Below are 19,556 nucleotides of genomic sequence, written 5' to 3'. Positions count from 1 at the left end.
ATTACAGTGAAGTACCTAGGGTCAACAGGCTCTCACACCTACTCAGTAGCTGGAAGTTCTTGTCCTAAAGAGGGAGAACAGGGCTAACCTCGTAGGGATCCCTGTGAGATGAGGTTAGTGTTTCCCTGTCCAGCCAGACCCACCAGCCACGCCAATAATTAATTGCACCTGGCATCCCACTGCGGAGCACAATTCATTTGTCTTGTTGGTTTATTGGCCTAGAGAGTTGGACACACACACAAATGCGGAGATAAATATTGGTCAGTTTCTCTAAATCTGGGTCCTCACTACATATAGAGCTAGAGTCTGTAGAATTCTAAATCTTGCGTGCTGTGGCACAGAACCAGTGGCCTTCCCACTCCACCATCACCCTTCTTCCCAGGGAACATGGGGAAAGAGGGCACAAACTCACAAGACTTGATAATTTTCAAAAGACGAAATTGCAAAACCCCAAATTTCCAACATCTGAAATTCACAATGTTCAAGTTCCCCAGCTCAGATACATGTATTTTAATCTCCATTTCGCCACAATCTCCTTTGTTGCCCAGAACCACCAAATTCTGGAAACTATTTTCCTAAATCAGATTAAAAAAAAAAACACAAAATAAATGTCTACAGTCTCAGTTCTCCCAAAATGTCCATGGTTTTAGAATTTTGACCTGTTGTGAAATTCAATTCCCTGGTCCATCCTCAACCCCTTCCATCTCCTGTGCCTTTCTGCCTCAGAGGAGTGCAGGTTAAGGATATAGGGGCACTGTCGTTGCACCCACCCCCTGCCTCCAAGGCCTTTCTCAGTCTCTCTTGTGGTTCCGCTGTGTATATATATATATTTATATATATAATTTGTGTGTAGATATATATATGTATTCTTTATTATGTACTTTTTTTTTTCGCAGTTTTTCTAAAGTGCCAGAAACAAGATTTGTGGGAATTTTTTAGTGATTTTTTTTTTTTTTGCATTTTTCCCTGTTTTAAACTTTTCTTCCCCTTAAAAATTGGAACTCAGTACATTCAGTAGGAAACTCTTCACTCGGACTGCGGCCAAGACCAAGAAAAGTGCAAAGAGACGGAGGAGGAGTGAAGGAGCGACACTCCTCCATGGTTAACATTCAGGGAGCCTGTCGAAAACCTCCCTTTCCGTTTGCTGGGAGGGTGTGAGGAGGCAGGAGGCTGCTCCTGTCCCTCCCACCAAACCACCTCCCTCGAAAAGCCGTGATCTTGCCCTTTCAGCATCAGTTGAGAGGGCAGCCATCTTGGCCCCAAAAAACAGTAGCTGGGAAAAGGACTGCCATTTTGATGATGGCAACTTTTCCCCCTTTTAAACTGCACTCCTCTAATTCCCATTTATCAAATTTGCTCCCCCAAACTGGCTCTCCCCTTGTGAGCTTTGTGTGTGTGTGTGTGGGGGGGGAGGTGGGTGGATGGGAAGTGTTCATTCAATCACAGAGCGGGGAGGCCCAGTTATCAGAATTAGGAGCGAACATTTCTTCAACGCCACCACTGGAAGGAAACACAGGGACCCCTGACCAGGGTTAACTAGTGCAAATTAGGGATTAGGGACTTACAAGGTCCCTGTACCCCATCCCTAGGCTGGGATCTTTGGGTGTGGGAAACTGAGTCAAAGATGGGGTGTAAGGTGCTATTTTGGAGGGAAAGTTGGTGGGGATACCCCAAAGCCCACCAGGGGAGTAGGATGGTTCCCCAAAAACCATCTGGAGTGATTGGTGAGGGAAGTGATACTGGGGGGAAACAGGGCTAAGGTAAGGATGGGAGGTCGTGTGCAAATCTAGGGCTTACCTACCCATCCAACCCCCATCATTTTTCTGGCTATTTGGTCTAGTCTGGGAGAAACCATCGGGGAAAAAAAAGGAGGAAGTAGGACCCCTTCCCCATCCTATATAGAGCTCCTCCTTCCTGGCCCCCAAATCTGGCTTAGCCCAGATGAGGCCATATGCAGAGGCAGGAAGAGGTGGAATCCACTCACCTCTTTCGCCGTGGAAGAGTCTGGGGCTTACTAGATTTGAGGGTCAAAGCAGAGCCAAGATTGGTGCTGCCTGGGCTGGGAAAGAACCCAGCCTAGGAACAGATAGGTAGCCCTCCCTCCCACCCCGCTCCTTGACCAGGATGGGAGAGCCATCTCCACAGTCTAGGAGTAGGAGGAGGAATATGGAAGATCCAAAGGCGTAGAAGCCAAGGAAGGCATGGCGTCTTAACGTGAAGGGAACAGGGACACAGAAACCCACCCTTGGGAAGAATGGCATCTGAAGCCCACTCCCAGGTGGGTGAGTGTTGGGTATCACAATGGTCTGGTCCAGGCCCTGGGGCACAAAAGGATGGAATGTGCTAGGAAGCATCTGGGCAAGGGCTTAGAGAAAGCTTCAAGATGCAGGGTGGGGAACATTCGGGGAGAGAGATGGTTTCCCCCTAGGTTTAGGAATCAGGGGGCGGGTTAGACATTCAGAGCTGGTGGGGGCCGTGAGTAGAGATTCATGGAAGTATATTGCTCAGTTGCCCCAAGGGCTGGAGGAGGGATGAGCTGGCCCTGCCCCTCACGGAGGCCATTCCCTGGAGGAGAACTGAGAGGGGAACCACCGAAGACCCCTTCCCAGGTGGTGGGAAAACTACAATCTCACACAAAGCAGCCTGACCCCTGAGCTCCAGAGGCCCCCAGGTCCCTGCACAGGAGTGTGGAGGGACTCCCAAGGGGCAGGGAGGCTGGGGAGCTGGTAGTGGCAGGGGTTCAGGGAGGGTGGCATCTGGTGAAAAGGGTGATCCGGGTCCAGAGCTCACCCGACATCTCCCTTCTGGGTTCTTTCAACCCCTGCCCTCTCCCCTTCTCCCTTGGGGGCAACCGGTGGAGGAAGAGTTGGGGGTGGTGGGGTTGGGGGGGTAGGGGCTGCTGCTTGAGGATTGACTGCGTAGCCAAAGACCCCTGGTAGGAAGGGAAGGGCCCCCCCACCCTTCTCGTCAGGTAGGACCATGTTAAGAGCAACCGGAAGAGCAGCCAAGTTGCTGAAGTTGTAAGGGTAGGCGGCGAGGAGCTGGGGGCCATAGACGAGTGGGTAGGGCTCAGGGTAGAAGGTGACTTTGGCAGCCCCCATTGCCTCCATCCGGTCTCCCCCGCCAGCACCCCCTGGCCCCTCACTCCCACCTTTTCCCCTGCCACTGCCTGATTCCCGGCCACTCCCAATCAGAGCCAGTGGAAATTCCTGCACAGGTGGGTATGCATAGGTGGCCCCTCCTGCCCCCACGGAGGGCTCCTCCCCTCCTGAGATGACAGGGTCCTGGAGCGAGGCGGGCTCGGAAGCTTCCTCGGCAGGAGCACTCCCGCCTCCACCACCTGCCTCCCCGCTGGATGAGGAGACCTGCATCTCTTGGGGGGCCTCCTCCTTGACCTCCCCAGCTCTGGCGCCAGCGCTGCCCTTGGAGTAGGCAATAACAGGCGTGGGGGTGCCCCCGGGTCGCTCGGCAGCGTGCCTCTGCCCGTGGCGGCTCAGGGCAGCGGCCGTCTTGCACACCTTGGCGCAGTGAGGGCAGGTGAGGCGGGTGGAGGGCTTCCGTCCAGACCGGGAGCTGTGGGGGCCCCCACTGTGGGCCTCCTGGTGCTTGCGCAGCTTCCTCAGGCTGGCGAATGTCTGGGCACAGTCCTCGCAGCGGTGTCTCCTCTCGCCGCGGGCACGCCCCGTGGGGCCCTCGGCTGCTGGGGTCTCCTCCCAGCTCCTCCGTTCCAGCTTCTGTCTCCAGCGAGGCGGCCGGCGGCTTCTGGGCATCCCGCTGCCCCCGCTGCTAGCCGGGGCCGTGGCTCCAGCCTTGCGCTTGGGCTTGTAGGAGTAGTAGGGCCTCCAGAGCTGGTCTTCTCCACCAGCCTTGGACTCCCCCTGCCCCTCCTCCTCCTCTTCCTCGTCCTCCTCCTCGTCCTCCTCCTCATCCTCGCTCTCCTCCATCTCCTCGCCGCTCAGCTCCCCAGGACGCAGGTCTGTTTCTGAGATACGGCGCTTGACAATCGCCTCCTCACCGATTCGCACAGTGATCTGACACAGTGGCGGTGGGGCCTGGAGCTGAGAGGGGCCCCGGCCAGGGCCTGCAGGGGCACCCGCGCCCCCACCAATCCCGCCAGCTGGCTTGGCCGTGTAGGTCAGAGTCCTCGTGGCCCGTGGGTTCCGGCCCTTGGCCTCCTCCGTGGCTGTGGCGGGCCCTGCGGCTGTGGCTGGGCTGCCTGCTGTGGCTGGGCTGGTTGGTGCGGCTGCAGGTTCGGGGGGAGGAGGTGGGTACTCACGTTTTTTGGGAGGCCGTGGGGGAGCAGTGTAAGTGATGACTGAGGCGGCTTGGGCCCCCCCTGTGCTGGCCGGCCCACTCCCTGCTCCACCACTGCTGCTGCCCCCATGTACAATGACTGAGGGAGCCGGGTGGGCAAAAGTGATGACAGATGGTGGGGGGCCAGGCTCTGGGGCAGGTGGGGGTCCAGGTGGCGGGCTGGCTGGCATCGCCACAGGGGCCGGTGTGTTGAGGCTTGGAGAAAGGGGGGCCTCGGGGGCTCCCTGGCTGTAGGTCTTGTAGGGCCGCTTGGCTGCCCGCATGGGGAGCAGGCGGTACAGCTTGAGGGTATTGAGCTTGGGCTTATAGCCTCCATTGGGCGTCTTCTCACTCGCCAGGAGGCTGGGGCTAATGCCGTGGAAGGCTCGCTGGTGGGTCTTCAGGTTATAGTAAGTGACAAAGGTCTCCCAGCAGAAGATGCACTGGTACCTGGGCCAGGGAACAGGGCAGGAACAGAGCCAGTTGAGCCAGGGGTCCTGAGGCTAGGGCCTTAGCTTCCCATTTTCTCTCCTGTCTCCGCTCAGACCTTGAACTGCCCCAGCCATCTGCTCACCTTTCTCTCATGCTGCTTGTCTCACCCCGCCAGCCTCAGAAGGGACACCAGTCCTAGTTCAGTGTCCCCCACTGGCTGTGCAATGCCAGGCCTCAGCTGTTCCATCTGTGAACTGGGAATAATCACGTACCTTGCCTAACTCCCAAAGCCGCCTTCTGAAGCTCACCTGACAGATGGGGAAGTATCTTATCAACAGGGATACATTAGAACTGTAGATGGACATGCCTGTGCTTCCTATTGTCCTGCCCCATGAGGCAACTTTCTGTTTCCTCCTTGGCCTTTTCCACATCACCAAGCCAGGACATGACACCTGGCGGTGCTAAGAAATAAACATCAGTGGGAAGAAACGGGGCTGGAGGGAGGCAGAAGGGTGAGTGACGGAAAGCAGATGAGCAGGGGCCAGTGGGTGAGCAGGCATTTGAGAATGGCTTTCTGGGCCCCATGCTCTGCCCATTCCCACCCTTGTCCATGTGGTCCCTGAGTGGACTAGGTCCCATGTGACCTCTCCACCCCTATCCACCCCCAGTCCCCGGCCATCCAGGGCACTCACCTGCGCTCCCCGGTGTGCCACACCTCGTGTTTGGTTCGGTACTCAGCCAGTGCGAACACCTTCTCGCAGTAGCGGCAGGGGTACTTCCTCCGCCATGAGTGTACATTGCTGTGCCGCTTTAGGCTGGACAGGGTCACGTAGGAACGCTCACAGGCCGCGCACACATAGAGCACGTGGCCGCCCACCACCTTCACCACATGCTCAGGACCACCTCGGAAGCCTACAGCTGGGGGCAGGGCTGAGGCATCCACTCCTGCAGGGCCACTGGGGACAGAACTCCTGGCTCCCAGCCCTCCAGATCCCCGAGCGCTGGCCTCCCTCCGGCACTGGGCCTCATGGGTCTGCAGCCGCTTGGGATGGATGAAGCTTTTCCCACATCGGGGACAGGGAAGGGGCCGCCGGGACAAGGCAGGCTGTGAGTCAGGGCCCTGGGCCTCAGCCTTGTCCCCCTCCCACTCCCCGGCTGGCCTAGGCCCAGGCCCAAAGCTGTCCTCCTCAGGCTGTGAGGTGGCCATGGGAGCTGGAGCAGGAGGCACCCAGGCGTCACCCCCCTCCCCTAGGCCCTGCAGGCGGGAGATGCCCAGACGCCGTCCCAGAGCGCCGATCTCCGCCACAGCTGCCCCGTCCCCTCCACCACCAGGCAGTGCCAGCCGGGCACTGTAGATGAAATTGAGGACATCAGAGAAGGCAGCTGCTGGGACCCCTGGCAGCTCCAGGACCCGAGGTGGGGATGAAGCTGAAGGTGAGGCTGGAGAGGGAGAGGAGGAGGAGGAGGAAGAGGAGGAAGAGGAGAAGGAAGAGGAGGAGGAGGAGGCTGCTGTGGTGGTGGTGGGGTTGGGGGCTGAGCCCCCAGTGATGGGTGGGAGGGGCAGTGGAGCTGAAGCCAGCAGGGCCTCTCTGAAGAAGGGACTAGAAGCAGCCAGGACGCTGCGGTGAGCGGGGAACTTGGTGTCTCCGGCTATGAGGGTGACGTCACAGAAGAGGCCACGAAGCCGCTGTTCATTGAGCTGGCGCAGAACGGCGGGGGCATGGGACGGGTCTGTCACCTCTGCTGGGGGTGGCATGGCGCCAGCCTAGATGGAGAAGAGGCCAGGGGAGGATTCAGAGGCTGGGCAGAGGGCGGGGGGCTTTCAAGTCAGAGGTGAGCTGGGCAGGGGTTGGAGGCTGTTAGCCAGAGGCTGGTGGAAGGCTGACTGACTTCTGATCATGGAAGTAAGGGGTTAACCTTAGCCACCCCACGTCCGGCCAGCGTCCAACACCCCTCTGTCAGACATCTGGGGCTGAAAGAGGCCAGGGATTCCTCAGGTCTTGATGAAGGTCAGGGGTCAAGACTTCCAAGTCACAGACTAGCGGGGGGAGCAATGGACACCTCTCTCCCACTGGGAGGGGGAGGGAGCCCCCACAGCTGATGGTCATTTCCCAGGCCTCCTCAGCCTGGAGGACATGGCTGCTTTGCTCGCCTGCAGCCTCAGGCCTAGTCTCCCTCGCAGCAGACCTCTCGCCCGTCTCACCTGAGAGCACAGCCAACATGGAGTGGAGCGGAGGTGGCTCAGTGAGTCCCTTCTGCTGTGCCTCTTCCCTCTGTGGAGAAACAGAAACTGCGTCCTTGGAAAGGGAACTGGGTGGGAGGCTGACCCAGGAGGTGGGGAGTGGTGCCGCATGCAGGGCCAGAGGGGCCTGGGCAGCTCTAGAGACCCTGACCCTCCTGGGAACCCATCAGGTTACTTGCTCAGTGGCCTCTAATCGGACCTAGGATGTCACAGATTATTGCAAAGCCCGTTCTGGTGGCCCCCAGAAGTACAGGAATCAGATAATTTGCATATTCCCAATTTGCTGCAAAACAATCTAGCGACATCGGTTCAATCCTGTAGGTCCCGGGAAGCCTGCTGGATCAGTCTCAAGTCCCTTGAGCCCAATCTTTGGGACTCGAAGGAAATCAAAGATTTGCATGTTGTCTTTCATTATAATAGTCTTATTTACACATATCAAAATAGATTTGTTTGAGCTTTTTCATTGGACCAAGCTGCTAGATATTCAAATTAGCAGAGGACTTCATCACATAAATCTTAGAGAGGGTTTCTAGGTGCCAGGGGACCACTGAAGACCACCGTCTCGAGCACACGCACCAGCTTGCTCCAATCTCTGGGAAGGCCACCAGACTGGAAGTGAGGAAGCTTGGGTCCCCCTCCTTACTCTGAGAGGTGGTGGCTTTGGGCCTTTGGCTTAAAAAAAAAGTGGGGGTGGGGTGGGGAAGGCAACCCCTACCTCACCTCTTGCTGGGAGGCTCATCTAAAAGGAATTAGCAGGTAACCCAAATGTGAGCCGTGGCGGTCACTGCCCGCAAGGCAACTTACAGCCTCAGCTTTGGGGGCTCAATTTTCAGTTGAAGATCTGAGTTCCAGAGCCATAGAGTAACTTAGCCAAAGACACACAGAGCTGGTCATAACAGGTGGGGCCTGTTCACAGAGCCAGGCCTGCTGACCTGAGGGCAGAGCTCTCAGCCCCTCTAGTCCACCCTCCACAAAGCCTGGGGGCCCTCCCCTTCCACACGCCCGGGGTCACACATGACCTCCGAGGTGTCCTGCGTCAGGAGTTCCTCATACAATCCCCCCCCCCAATGCTCTCTTCCTATTTATTACTCATACTGTCTGGATTAAGAGGCCTTCTCTCTTCAGCCAAAAGGCGGCCCTCAGTCCTCTCCTGGCGGAGGAGGTAAACAGGGATGAGAATCAAAGGTTCTCACAGCCTCGAGTGCCAGGGACAAACCTAGGTCAACTGCTGCCCCATCAGTTGATGGACTGCAGGTGGGTCAGGAATCCAGGGGAAGGATTCCTGGGCTGGTGTTCACGACTATTTGCAAAATGGGGAAAGAGAACAAGGTCTCCTCCTCCCTTCTGTGACAACCACCAGCCAACAGGGGCCCCCAAGAGTCGGTGCTTCACTGGCATTGCCTCATTTGCTCCTCATCACGACCCTAAAATGTAGCAGTTAGCTTCACTTTAAGTGACAGGCAGGGACTTCACTGGTGGGGCAGTGGATGAGAATCTGCCTGCCACCGCAGGGGACACAGGTTCGATCTCTGGTTTGGGAAGACTTCACATGCCAAGGAGCAATTAAGCCCGAACACCCTGGAGCCTGTGCTCTACAAGAAAAGCCACTGCAATGAGAAGCCCGTGCACCGCAAGGAAGAGTAGCCCCAGCTTGCCGCAACTAGAGATATATGATCAGTTAGTCGCAGGGCTGGGATCTGTTTGGCTCCAAAGCCTTCATTCTTGATTATACCACATCAGGATGAAGGACATGTTTACAGCTGTGATAACTGTGATATAATAAGAAATTAAGTTGACCCTTGAACAGCACGGGTTTGAACTGCATAGGTCCACTTCTATGTGGATTTTTTTTCAATAGTAAATACTACAGTACTACAAGATCTGAGGTTGGTTGAATCTGAGAATGCAGAAGAACCTTGGATACGGACGGCCGACTGTAAGGCTATACTTAGATTTTCCACTGGGTAGAGTGTCTGTGCCCCTAACCCCTACATTGTTCAAGGGTCAGGTATAATACATTTGGTCCTGGTCGCCATTCTTTTTATTTTTTTAAAAATATATTTGGCTTTGCTGGGTCTTAGTTACGGCATTTGGAATCTTTTAGGTGCAGCTTGTGGGATCTAGTTCCCTGACCAGGGATCAAACCTGGGTCCCCTGCATTGAGAGCGTGAAATCTTAGTCACTGGACTGCCAGGAAGTCCCCTTTGTCCCCATTCTTGACACAGAGCTCCTAAAACTCTTGTAATTTCCCAAGTGATAGGAGTGCTGTTGTTGCTTAGTTGCTCAGTCGTGTCTGACTCTTTGTGACGTGAACTGTAGCCCGCCAGGCTCCTCTGTTCATGGGATTTTCCAGGCAAGGATACTAGACTGCCATTTCCTTCTCCAGATAGGGGTGCTGGGGCATCTTATTCCAACATTTGACCCCAGTTCCTAACATCAAGCTCCTAAACTGCTTGGAATTTCCTGGGTGACAGGAGTGTCTCTTGTTCTAAAGAGGGACTCTCCATGGGGTCCTGGATGGGGGCTGGTCACCAGAAAGGCCAAGCCATGATGAGAAGTTTGGAATTTTCAGCCCCAGCCCCCATTGCCTCTGGGGAGAGGAGAGGGCCTGGAGACTGAGTTAATAATTGATCATCCTATATGAGGCCTCCATAAACCCCCCTAAACTATGGGGTTCAGAGAGCTTCCAGTTCCTAAACACATCTCCATGGTGAGAGGGTGGCACAGCCCAGCTTTGTGGAGACAGAAGCTCCTGTAGTCAGGACCCTTCCAGACCTCTTCATCTGGCTATTATCATATCCTTTATTATATGATAAACCAATAAACACAAGTATTTCCCTCAGTTCTATAAGCCATACTAGCAAATTATCAAATCTGAGGAGGCAGGTCGTAAGAAAGCCTGATTCTTGCTGGTCAGTCAGAAGTATAGGAGGTCTGGGGAATTCCCTGGTGGTCCAGTGGTTAGGACTCTGAGCTTCCACTGCAGTGGACATGGGTTCAATCCCTGGTCTGGAAACTAAGATCCCACCCACAGCGTGGTGTGGCCAAAAGAAAGTAAATAAAAATTTTTAAAAGCTGTGAAAAAAAAAGAAAGAAGTACAGGAGGTCTGGGCTTGCAAACTGGTATCTCAAGTGGGGGGCAGTCTTGTGGGACTGAGCCCTTAACCTGTGGAATCTGATGCTATCTCCAGGCAGATAATATCAGAATTGAATTGAATTGTAGGACACACAGCTAATATCAGAGAACTGGCCGGTGTGGGGGAAGAAACTCCACGTTTGGTGTCAGAAGTGTTGTGAGTAGTGTGTATAGGATAACAGTTCTGTTTTTCTTGAAACAGCACCCACTAGGGCTCCCCACCAGTCCATCTAGGATCTTTGTGAAAATTAGAGGAAGGGGAAAAAATAGAGGAAAGGCCTCTTCAAGGTAGCAGCTCTGCACAGGTGAGCAAAGAAAAGGTTTGATTCCAGCCCCTACTCACCCCTTGGCCAGGCCTGCCCACCTGCACAGCCATATGGGCTTGGTACCTACCAAGGCATGGTTGACTGCCAAGATATATGGACAAGGCCTATCCAGGCTTTTCAGAACCACAGAGATCCAAGGCTGTCCTGGTCCTTGGAGATCACCTAGAACCATCATCGTCATGATACTTGGAGTTGCCGTTGAGGAGATAAACATTATGTGTCAAATCTGACGCTAAGCATTTTATCTGCATCATCTCATTTTAGCACTCAAAAGGACCACAGGGAGGCAGGGGCTAGTGTCAACCCTATTGTACAGATGAGGAAACTGAGGCTTTAAATACTCTAGATGCCACACTTGCAGGCAGAGGGAATGTAGTGGCGGGGTGATTTGTCTCTGGTCTCTCTCCTAACCAAATGGGGTCTGGATCCGGCTCTCCCGAGTTCAACTGCCCCACCACTGGCCACTGCCCTGCCGGGGTTTATAGGAGGTGGAGCAGACACTGGTTATGGGACCCTGGGCAAATTACTTCACCTCTTGGTATGTCAGTTTCCTTGTCTACGAGCTGGGGATAATGAAGTACGCCCACTATGTAGGGTTGTAGAGAATAACAAGCTGATGACCAGCTGTACCTAGAAGAGTGCCGGGCACGCAGCAGATGCTCAGGAAGTGCTAGCTCTTATTATCATCTTGGAACTCAGTCCCGGAAAATGGTGGGGGGAAGTGGTGAAGAAAAAGGGGCAGAAATCAGGCTTCATGGTAGGTCTGATGGCTCTGTGGTTTTAGTTTTTTTATTTGTTTTCACCGTTTCTCTTCTCTTAACTGGCTGTGTGATCTTAGAGGTGTGACTGAGGTGGGGATGTGAGCACCGCCACCAGATACACTCCACCTCCGGCTGTTCCCTGTGCCTGGAACATTCTCTCCTCACGCAGCCTCACGCCTTGCTGTCCCCCCTCCTTTCAGCTTTGACTCAAAAGTCACCTTCCCCCAAGGCCCTCCCTGGCTGCCCTGTACCTCCCCAAGCTTCTTATCCCCCTCCCCTACTTTATTTTCCTCCTTGGCATTTACTAAGACTACTGCTCTTTCACCTCTAGAAGGCAAGCTCCAGGGGACCAACGGATTTTTGTCTATTTTGTCCACTGCTACATCTAGTACTTAGAACAGTGCCTGATACATGGTGGGAGGATTCAGAACATTTTGGGTAAATGAATGAACCTGCCTTCTTAAAGCCTGTTTGGACTGTGTCCACCTTTAGGAAGGACACCATCCTCAGGCCAGGACTGAGTTGGCCAGGAGCTGGGGGTGGCGAGTGTAACTTGACCGCTTCAGGGGCATTCATGTTTTGCCTAATACACCTCCAAGGCTTTATTTTTTATTTATCTATGTTTTTAACCCCCAAGGCTTTACATGAATTGCCGCATTTAATGGTTTCCTCAGCCACTCCAAGTTGGCATTTACATTATCCCAGTTTTACAAGTGAGGAAACTGAGGCTCATAGAGGGATTTACCTTGCTCAAGGTCACACAGCTTGTGAACAGCAGGGTCAGAATTCACATCCAGGCCTGTGTGAACCCGGATGCTTGGTCCTCCCTTCTGCCACACCACCGGGTCCTGCCTGAAGGGGGCTGGGGCCGGCTAGCAGGCTGCCAGAACCATCTCTCTCACACACACACACACACACACACACAGGAGCTCATGTGCTAAAGGCTAACTGTGTCAAGTTTGACTCCTCCCTTGCCCTTGCTCCCCACGTCTAGCCGTCACCAAGTCTGGTCAGATCTGCAGCCTAGCTTGGGAATGGTTCTGGAAGCTTTCCCTCTACCCTACCTCTGGCCCCCAAACTAGCTCAAGGCCTTGTTACCAGTCTCATGGTTCAAGGCCAGGGCTCGCAGCTAGTCCCCTGCTTCAGGTCTTAGCATCTACCATCCAGGCTTCCTCTCACTGAGAATCAATAGCCCCGAAGCAGCTCAGGCATTGTCACTCCTGGACTCTGAACCCCTCTCTAGCCTCCACTCCAGAATAAAGCTCAAATTCACCAGCCGGGCATTCAAGTGTCCAGTCCCCCCATCTTCCTCTCTCCTCTTGCCTGGAGTGAATCTCCCCTCCAGCTTCTGCTGTGCTCTCCAGTCTCAGCACTCCTACACCTCCAGGCCTCTGCCTATGCTGGTTCTCCTGCCAGAAATAAAAACTTTGCCCAGCCTCTTCTCCAAATACCTCCAAAATGTTGAAATTGACCTCAAATGCCACCTCTGTCTTGGTCCTCCCTGACCCTCAGAACAAGGACAATCTCTCCTTCACCCACTTCATCAACATTTTGTGCCCATGTGGCCAGCACCCAGCAGCGGATGCTAAGTTCTCCCTCTCAGGCAGGGACTCCCTGAATCACTGTTGAAACATACCAGTCTTCTGAAATGAATTATTGCAGGTGTTAAGTTCTGCAGAAATTGGGCAGAAGTGTGTGTGTGTATGTGGAGGGAGATGCATGGAGAAGCCCACCTCAAGCTTCAGAAGGGCAGCAGGGGACAGCATATAAGAGCCCAGCATCTGGAGTCAGATTGCCTGGGTTCAAATGCAATTTTATCTCTTACTAGCTAAATGGCTTTGGGCATATGACTTCTCTGGACCTCGGCTGTCTCATCTGAGAAAGAGAAGTAATTAGAACTCCCATTTTCATTCAGCATTGGGAAGACTAAATGAGTGATCATATGTAAAAGCATTAAGAACAGTGCCTAGTACACAGTAAGTGTTCAATAAGCGTTTCCTGCTGTTATTATTAACCAAGCCCCAAGAAGGGGCTCAGTGCTGGCAGAGGGCTGACAGTGGCTGGCACAGGCATAGTCCCCAAACTGTAGCTACTTTCCAGGTATGTTTCCCATGTGCTACAACCCTGTTGGAAGACGGACAGGGCAGGTGATTAGCCCCATTTTACAGATGAGGAACTGAGGGTCACTTAGAGAAAGTGCTGGCGAGGAAGTGGTAGGGCCTGAACGCCTCGATTCTCATCTAGGCCTCCTTCCCCTCCACCAGGCCATGGTGCACCTGTTGTGCAGGCCTGACACAGCAGCCAGCACGCCCCCGGGCAGGGGGCCTAGCCATAGTGTCCACCCAGCCCCCACGCACACACCCCCTCCCAGCCAGGCCGGGCACAGACCACAGGGTGTGCACACTTAGAAAACACAGACACACATACACACACCCCTACAGAAGGGCCAGGGCCCCAAAGGTGAGGAAAACCTGTTCTGAGGAATCTGCCTAGCGAGCAAATTCTGTTTCCAGACCCTTCCACAGTTGCAGGAGTGGCCTAGTGTGCGTCACAGAAGAGACGGAAAAGCAGAGATACCAGCAAGGGGGACAGAGAGAGGGTGAAGCAGGAGGAGGAGACTGAAAACTTCGTGTTTCTTTTTTCCATTTCAGTGACAAGAGTCACACCCGGCCTTTACGTAAACATGGCCAAGGAGCCACTCTGTCCAAGCTCAGTTTCCTTGCAGCCGCCAGGCCTCTCCTCCCGGTGACCCTGACGTGCTGGGCGGGCCGGCGAGGGGCAAGCACGCAGACCCTGCACAGACTAGCCACCCGACAACACCCTGGCCTCCCGCCTGCTGCCCTTGCTCTGCCCCATATTTATCTCCCCGCCTTCTTCATAACACATACCCGGAGTAGCCCCACACAGCCACTTCAACACGCAGGAGCAGGCACGCACACACAGCTCGCGGTTGATCTCTGGAGTCTGAGGCCCACATTGCCCTTGTCACGCCACCTCCCTCCCCACAAGTGTTTTCTGACCAGCTTGCCTCCCGGCCCGACAGCACGAAAGGCTCCCACAAACAACGTCACAAAAGAATCCCGTAGGGAATGTTGCAAACACACAACCTTCCCCTCGCTCGGCTGCCCATGATCCCATAAACACAACCTGCACATTCCACCCAGAACCCCAGGCACCAGTACCAGCTGCCCCACGGGTACCTGAGACACACCCCGGGGGTTCTCACTTCCCACGGGGCCTGCAGGACCCGAGTTCTAGATATGCACCCCCCCTTCCATGCCACCCGATCGTCACACGGACCCACAAACCCGTCCAGTAGGCCATCTTCGCCAAGACTGGACCACACCTCAGCAGGGCCGCAGAAACCGGACCGGACCCAACACCTTCTGACTCAAGGGTACACAACTGTCCCCTCCAACTGAGCACACACACCCAGCACTCGGGTGCCCTCCACAGCACTTACCCCACACCAGCTCTGCAGAAAACAACAGTTCACAAATAGTTCATGTGTGCAGGACCGAACACATATGTGCAAGAAAACACACCCCAATATGAAACATACATAAAACCCCACTCCTAACAAACTCCGCAGGTATTGTGCGCAGCTTCAAATGCGGACCTGTCACCCAGAGCCACGGGGCCACATCTTGTCATTCTGCCTCACAACACTGGATACCCTTCCATCTGGCTTTGTGTCCCCATGGCCTGGGAGGGCCCTGTTGGACCCCTGGCTGCCAGACCAGCAAACAGTGGTGATAAGGAGAGGTTTACCTTGCCCCACAACACAGCAGGAGACACACAAGCTCCAGGACTCGCAGCCACAACCCTGCCCCGACGGCGCAGCGGCTCCGGGGCCCCTGTTCGCCCTGCGCACCCCGCACACCCCAACTCTGGGGCGCTCGGCGGCCCACCCCTCCCCCCTTCTGCCTAGCTCCTACGCCATCGCCCTCCCAGCAGCTTGCAGCGCCGGCCCGGGCTCACACCAGCCCCACCCCACCCCCAACCTGCCCCACGGGGGGAGGGGGACACCAGGCTGCAGAATTAACCCTTCAAGTGGGGAGTGAGCGCGGCCCTTTCCAAGTCCCCAGGCGATCGCACCCCCCACCCCCGCCCCGACCGCCGCCGAGTCGGACGCCGTACCCGGGCCCCCTTAGTCGCCCCCCAGCGCCGTGCGCGCCTGGAGGCGGGGCCAGACTCAGCCCCCGACCCCTGAGCCCCCAGGTCAACCCCAAAGGGGAGCGGTCGCGGCTCGGGGCGCGGCTCGGGCCCCCGCGGCACCGGGCAGCGGGGAGGGGGCCCGGCTGTTGGCTCCGGTCCGCCCTGGCCCTGCCCGGTTCGCCCTGGGGCCCACCTGACTGCGATGGCGCCGCGTCCGCCAGGCCCGGCTCATCACCGTGGCCGCCCCCGGCCGCTCCGGTTTCGCCCGCCTCCAGCTCCGGCTCCGGCTCCGGCTCCGGCCCCGGCCCCCCCCAGCGCCCGGCCCCGGCCCGTCCCCGCCGCCGCCGCCGCCGCTGACATCATCGGCTCCCCCCGCCCCGGTCCTACCCCCACCCCCACCCCCGGAAACAGTACCCCCCCAGCGCCGCCGCCGCTGCCGCTGAGAGGAGGCCGGCGCAGCGCAGCCGGCACAGACACCAGGCTCCTGGCTCGGGCTTGGGGCGCCAGCGCGCCCGACGGCCTGCGCCCGGACCGATCTTGGGAAGGGACCGGGACCACGCAAGGCCGCCGGACGAGTGGGCACCAAACCGGGCTGCGGGCCTGACTGCAGCAGCAGGAGCGGCGCCGGGCCGCACGACCACCCACTCTGTGGGAAGGGGCTTACCCTCCCCTCCCGCCCCCCTGCAGCGCTTCACTCAGTGGTGCACACCGCCTAGAACATGCACACACTCCTCTCCACAGGCACACAACGTGGCAGGCTCACAATCAGGCCCAGTGAGACCCGCAGACCCAGGCTCAACATACTCACACGGGCAGCCCTGGAAAAACACCCACACCCACTCCCTCTCCAGAAATGCACAGGGACCCCCCACCAGACCTACAGAACAGGTACAGGTAAATGACTACCAGCGCAGAGGAACACACCCTCTTGCTATTTTGTTCCCAGAGACTGAAACACCACATCCATGTACTCTGCCTAAATGCAGGGTCCTTGGTGTGGACCTCCCGGGGACAGCACCAACAACACCAGGTGGAAGCACACAGAGAAGAAACACATTCCTGAAACTCCAGAGGGACAGTCCCGAAGACTCCTCCCTGGTGTTCAAAAATTCAGAACGCAGGAGACACGGAGGAGCTAGCCCTCAGAGGTGCTGTCCATAAAAGCTTTCTGAAACAGGGCAAGACAAATAAATTAACTAAAAACCAAAGACGTCTCATCACAGACATGGTTGAAAAGAGGAAAAAAGGAGCCAGACAGACTTTGGAATCACAGAGAAATAAAGCAGAGTTGGAAATGAGAAAATAGGCCCACTCCCACCTGAGGGAGATTCCAGGGAAGAACCTCCACCCCCACCTCTGGAAGGTTCCAGGGAAGAACCCCTCCAACCAGGTCACAATGGCTGGAGCTCTGAAGGGCCCAGGGTCCATGAGTCAGGAGGAGAGGAGGAAGTCCAAGGAAAGATGGTGAGTGTGGGGGGCAGGGGAGCAGAGCTCCCCTCGCTGTAGCTCCTGGCTCCCTTTCCCCTCCTTCCTTGAGACTGCCCAGCTTTCCTAGACGCCCACAAGTGAAATTCATCACGGTGTTCCTAGATGTCCCTGGAACCTGTGACGTCACATAGAAACACAGCACCTGAGGCCGCCTCCCCTTCCTCAAACCGACAGAGCATCCCTGGGTCCTCTTTTTCTCCTCCCAGGAACAACTTACCCCAAGAAACACGATGCTCCAGGACTGCTCACTCCCCGCTTCCTGCTTTAGCGACTCAAGGCCCACACTGTACCACCTCATCCATCTTTCAGGCCCTGACTAGCTCCCAAGAGTTCCTCAGCAAGACAGCCTGCCCCTCTACTGTCCCACAGGGTCCCAGAGCTCAGCCTGGCATGTTCCCTGCCCCATGTCCCCTGAGTTATGGCTGTCCTAATGCCCGAGCTCCTTTCTCCCTAACAGGCTGGCAGTCACCCCTACTTCAACCTGCCTGACTTCACACAGCCATCACCGCCCTCCACTCCGCCCAGTCTCCCATCGCACCAGCGCTGCCGGCCCTCCGATGCCACCAAGGGCCTGCTCGTGGCCCTGCTGGGTGGGGGCCTACCTGCTGGCTTCGTGGGCCCCTTCTCCCGTATGGCTTACCAGGCTTCCCACTTTCCCTCGCTGGAGCTGCTCATCTGTCGATGCCTCTTCCACCTCCCCATTGCCCTGCTACTTAAACTGCGTGGTGACCCCCTCTTAGGACCTCCTGATGTCCGGGGCCGGGCCTGCCTCCACGCCCTGCTCAACGTCCTCAGCATCGGATGTGCCTACAGTGCAGTTCAGGTGGTGCCCGCCGGCAACGCTGCCACCGTCCGCAAAGGTTCTTCCACTGTCTGCTCTGCTCTCCTCGCCCTCTGCCTCGAGAGCCAGCATCTCAGCGGCTATGACTGGTGTGGCTTGTTGGGCAGCACTCTGGGACTCATCATCATTGTGGGACCTGGACTAGGGACCTTACAGGAGGGGACCACGGGCCTCTACACTGCTCTAGGCTATGTTCTTGCTTTCCTAGGTGGCCTGGCACTGTCACTGGGGCTCCTGGTGTATCGCTCCCTGGACTTTCCCTCCTGCCTGCCAACAGTGGCCTTCCTGTTTGGTTTGGTGGGGCTGGTGGGCTCTGTGCCAGGCCTCTTTATGCTGCAGACTCCTGTGCTGCCCAAGGATCCTCTGAGTTGGAGCTGTGTGGGGGCAGTGGGGATCCTTGCCCTGGTCTCCTTTGTGTGTGTGAGTTATGCGGTCACTAAGGCCCACCCCGCCCTGGTGTGTGCCGTTCTGCACTCTGAGGTGGTGGTGGCCTTGATGCTGCAGTACTATGTGCTCTATGAGACCGTGGCACCTTCTGACATCATGGGGGCAGGGGTCGTTTTGGGCAGCATTGCCATTATCACTGCCCAGAACCTCAGCTGTGAGAGGGAAGGGCAGGTGGAGGAGTGAGATCCAACTTGAGAGACTGGGGGTGGGGGGGGCTGGGTAAATAGAAGGAAAAACTGGAATACAAACATGGGAGAACAAGTGACTAGGAAAGAACCGGTGTGGGAGAGGGATACCCCTTCTAGTCAAGGATGACTTGGGGACTTCGTGGAGAGGAACTGCGAGAAGACTTGGAATAAGTCTGGAGACCAACATATTTGGAGTCTAGGCTGGGGCTTGAAGGGAGGTCTGAGGAGCAGGTCCAAGGAAGGGGCTGAGGCAGGCAGGCCATGAACCACGGAGAGGATCTTTCCCTGGGCAGCAGAGAGGAAGAGCTTTGGGGCTGGAGTGCTTGGCGCTTTCAGGCAAACTGGAGCAAGCAGCTGCGCTGGGGGAAGGGACTGTGCTTTTCTTTCCCTGAGCGATGGTTTCCCCTCCTCGTGGTTATGCCTCCCCACCTTGGGGTGGTGACGTGATATTGACATCAAACAAGGATCACTCTGAATGTGGCTGTGCAGTTGGTGTCATCTCTGCTTTGGAAGGACAGTGGAAGTTCTACTCCTCCCTCCCCCCACCCCCCCCCCCCGGCTTGGAGAATCCCCTGTGATCCCCGCACCCTCCGCCCCATCTTATTTTTGAAATATTCTAGAAGGGGGAGGATTTCCTAATGTTCAGATGCCTTGACCCCTAGTCCCTCAGGACTTCTGTGTCCCGCCCAATGGTTAATCTGCTTTTCTTGGATTGTCGCGGTCCCGTGATCTCTCCCGGACGGCGGTGGCCAACGTCCTTCCGGAGCAGGCCGCTGAGCTGAGGCCTCTGAGCAGCTCAGGTCGGGGATCCAGAACCAGAACTCCATACAGCGCCCCATTAGAGGCCAGGAGATGCCCGCTCGTCCCAGGAGGCCGCTCGACAGCTATCAGCTACTTCCGGACCAGCAATCGGCCTCGCCATCTTGATCTGTTCTTGCATATTCAGGCAGATTACTGCATATTCATGACCAAGAATGGTCCCAGCACTCCCCCACTCCAGGAACCCACTTGGGAGGATCCGACCGGCCCCGCCTCCTTCATTAACGAGTCTCAGAACAGACCATTTTCCAGCGTGGGGGGGTTATATTAATGAGAAACTTTAGCTAAAGATGAAACCGCACGCCAAACTAGAATAAAACTGGCCTATATTTATCCTCGAATCTTTAAATCTTAAACCTCGGTGCTAGAGGGAGTAGCGAAGGGAGGAGGAGCGGTAAAAAAGTTCCCTTCCCCATTGTCATTTC

General features: G+C 56.1%; 2 protein-coding genes and 1 long non-coding RNA gene across 8 annotated transcripts; 2 read left to right on the top strand and 1 right to left on the bottom strand.

Annotated features, from left to right (window-relative positions):
- Positions 1–196: 196 nt before the first annotated feature.
- Positions 197–19,248, bottom strand: ZBTB4 (zinc finger and BTB domain containing 4). Of its 4 annotated transcripts, none has more exons than XM_081578655.1 (5): positions 17,477–18,154; positions 6,929–6,998; positions 5,418–6,490; positions 3,519–4,743; positions 197–575 (listed from the first exon to the last, which is right to left on the bottom strand). In XM_081578655.1, exons 3-5 carry the CDS (start codon positions 6,479–6,481, stop codon positions 300–302), a joined length of 2,565 nt encoding a protein of 854 aa, XP_081434781.1. In that variant the 5' UTR covers positions 6,482–6,490; positions 6,929–6,998; positions 17,477–18,154; the 3' UTR covers positions 197–299. The 4 variants fall into 4 exon arrangements, with proteins under 4 accessions (XP_081434781.1, XP_081434780.1, XP_081434779.1 ...); XM_081578654.1 differs by having other exon boundaries at positions 490–575; positions 3,152–4,743; positions 17,477–18,162; XM_081578653.1 differs by lacking the exon at positions 197–575 and having other exon boundaries at positions 846–4,743; positions 17,477–19,248.
- On the top strand, positions 15,635–16,556 carry LOC145541658 (uncharacterized). The gene is made up of 2 exons (XR_014079198.1): positions 15,635–16,242; positions 16,335–16,556. It is a non-coding gene; the product is annotated as an uncharacterized LOC145541658 (long non-coding RNA).
- On the top strand, positions 16,782–18,792 carry SLC35G6 (solute carrier family 35 member G6). 3 transcript variants are annotated; one of them, XM_081578657.1, is made up of 2 exons: positions 16,782–16,812; positions 17,294–18,792. In XM_081578657.1, the coding sequence occupies exons 1-2, from the start codon at positions 16,810–16,812 to the stop codon at positions 18,305–18,307; spliced, it is 1,017 nt and encodes a 338-aa protein (XP_081434783.1). In that variant the 5' UTR covers positions 16,782–16,809; the 3' UTR covers positions 18,308–18,792. The 3 variants fall into 3 exon arrangements, with proteins under 3 accessions (XP_081434783.1, XP_081434784.1, XP_081434785.1); XM_081578658.1 differs by having other exon boundaries at positions 17,043–18,792; XM_081578659.1 differs by having other exon boundaries at positions 16,939–18,792.
- Positions 19,249–19,556: the final 308 nt, after the last annotated feature.

This window comes from Giraffa tippelskirchi, chromosome 3 (genome assembly GCF_054371585.1).
Source record: "Giraffa tippelskirchi isolate mGirTip1 chromosome 3, T2T-mGirTip1v1.2.pri, whole genome shotgun sequence".
Classification (NCBI taxonomy): domain Eukaryota; kingdom Metazoa; phylum Chordata; class Mammalia; order Artiodactyla; family Giraffidae; genus Giraffa; species Giraffa tippelskirchi.
The sequence above is the reverse complement of the archived record's forward strand: the minus strand, read 5'-3'. Positions and strand labels throughout refer to the sequence as shown.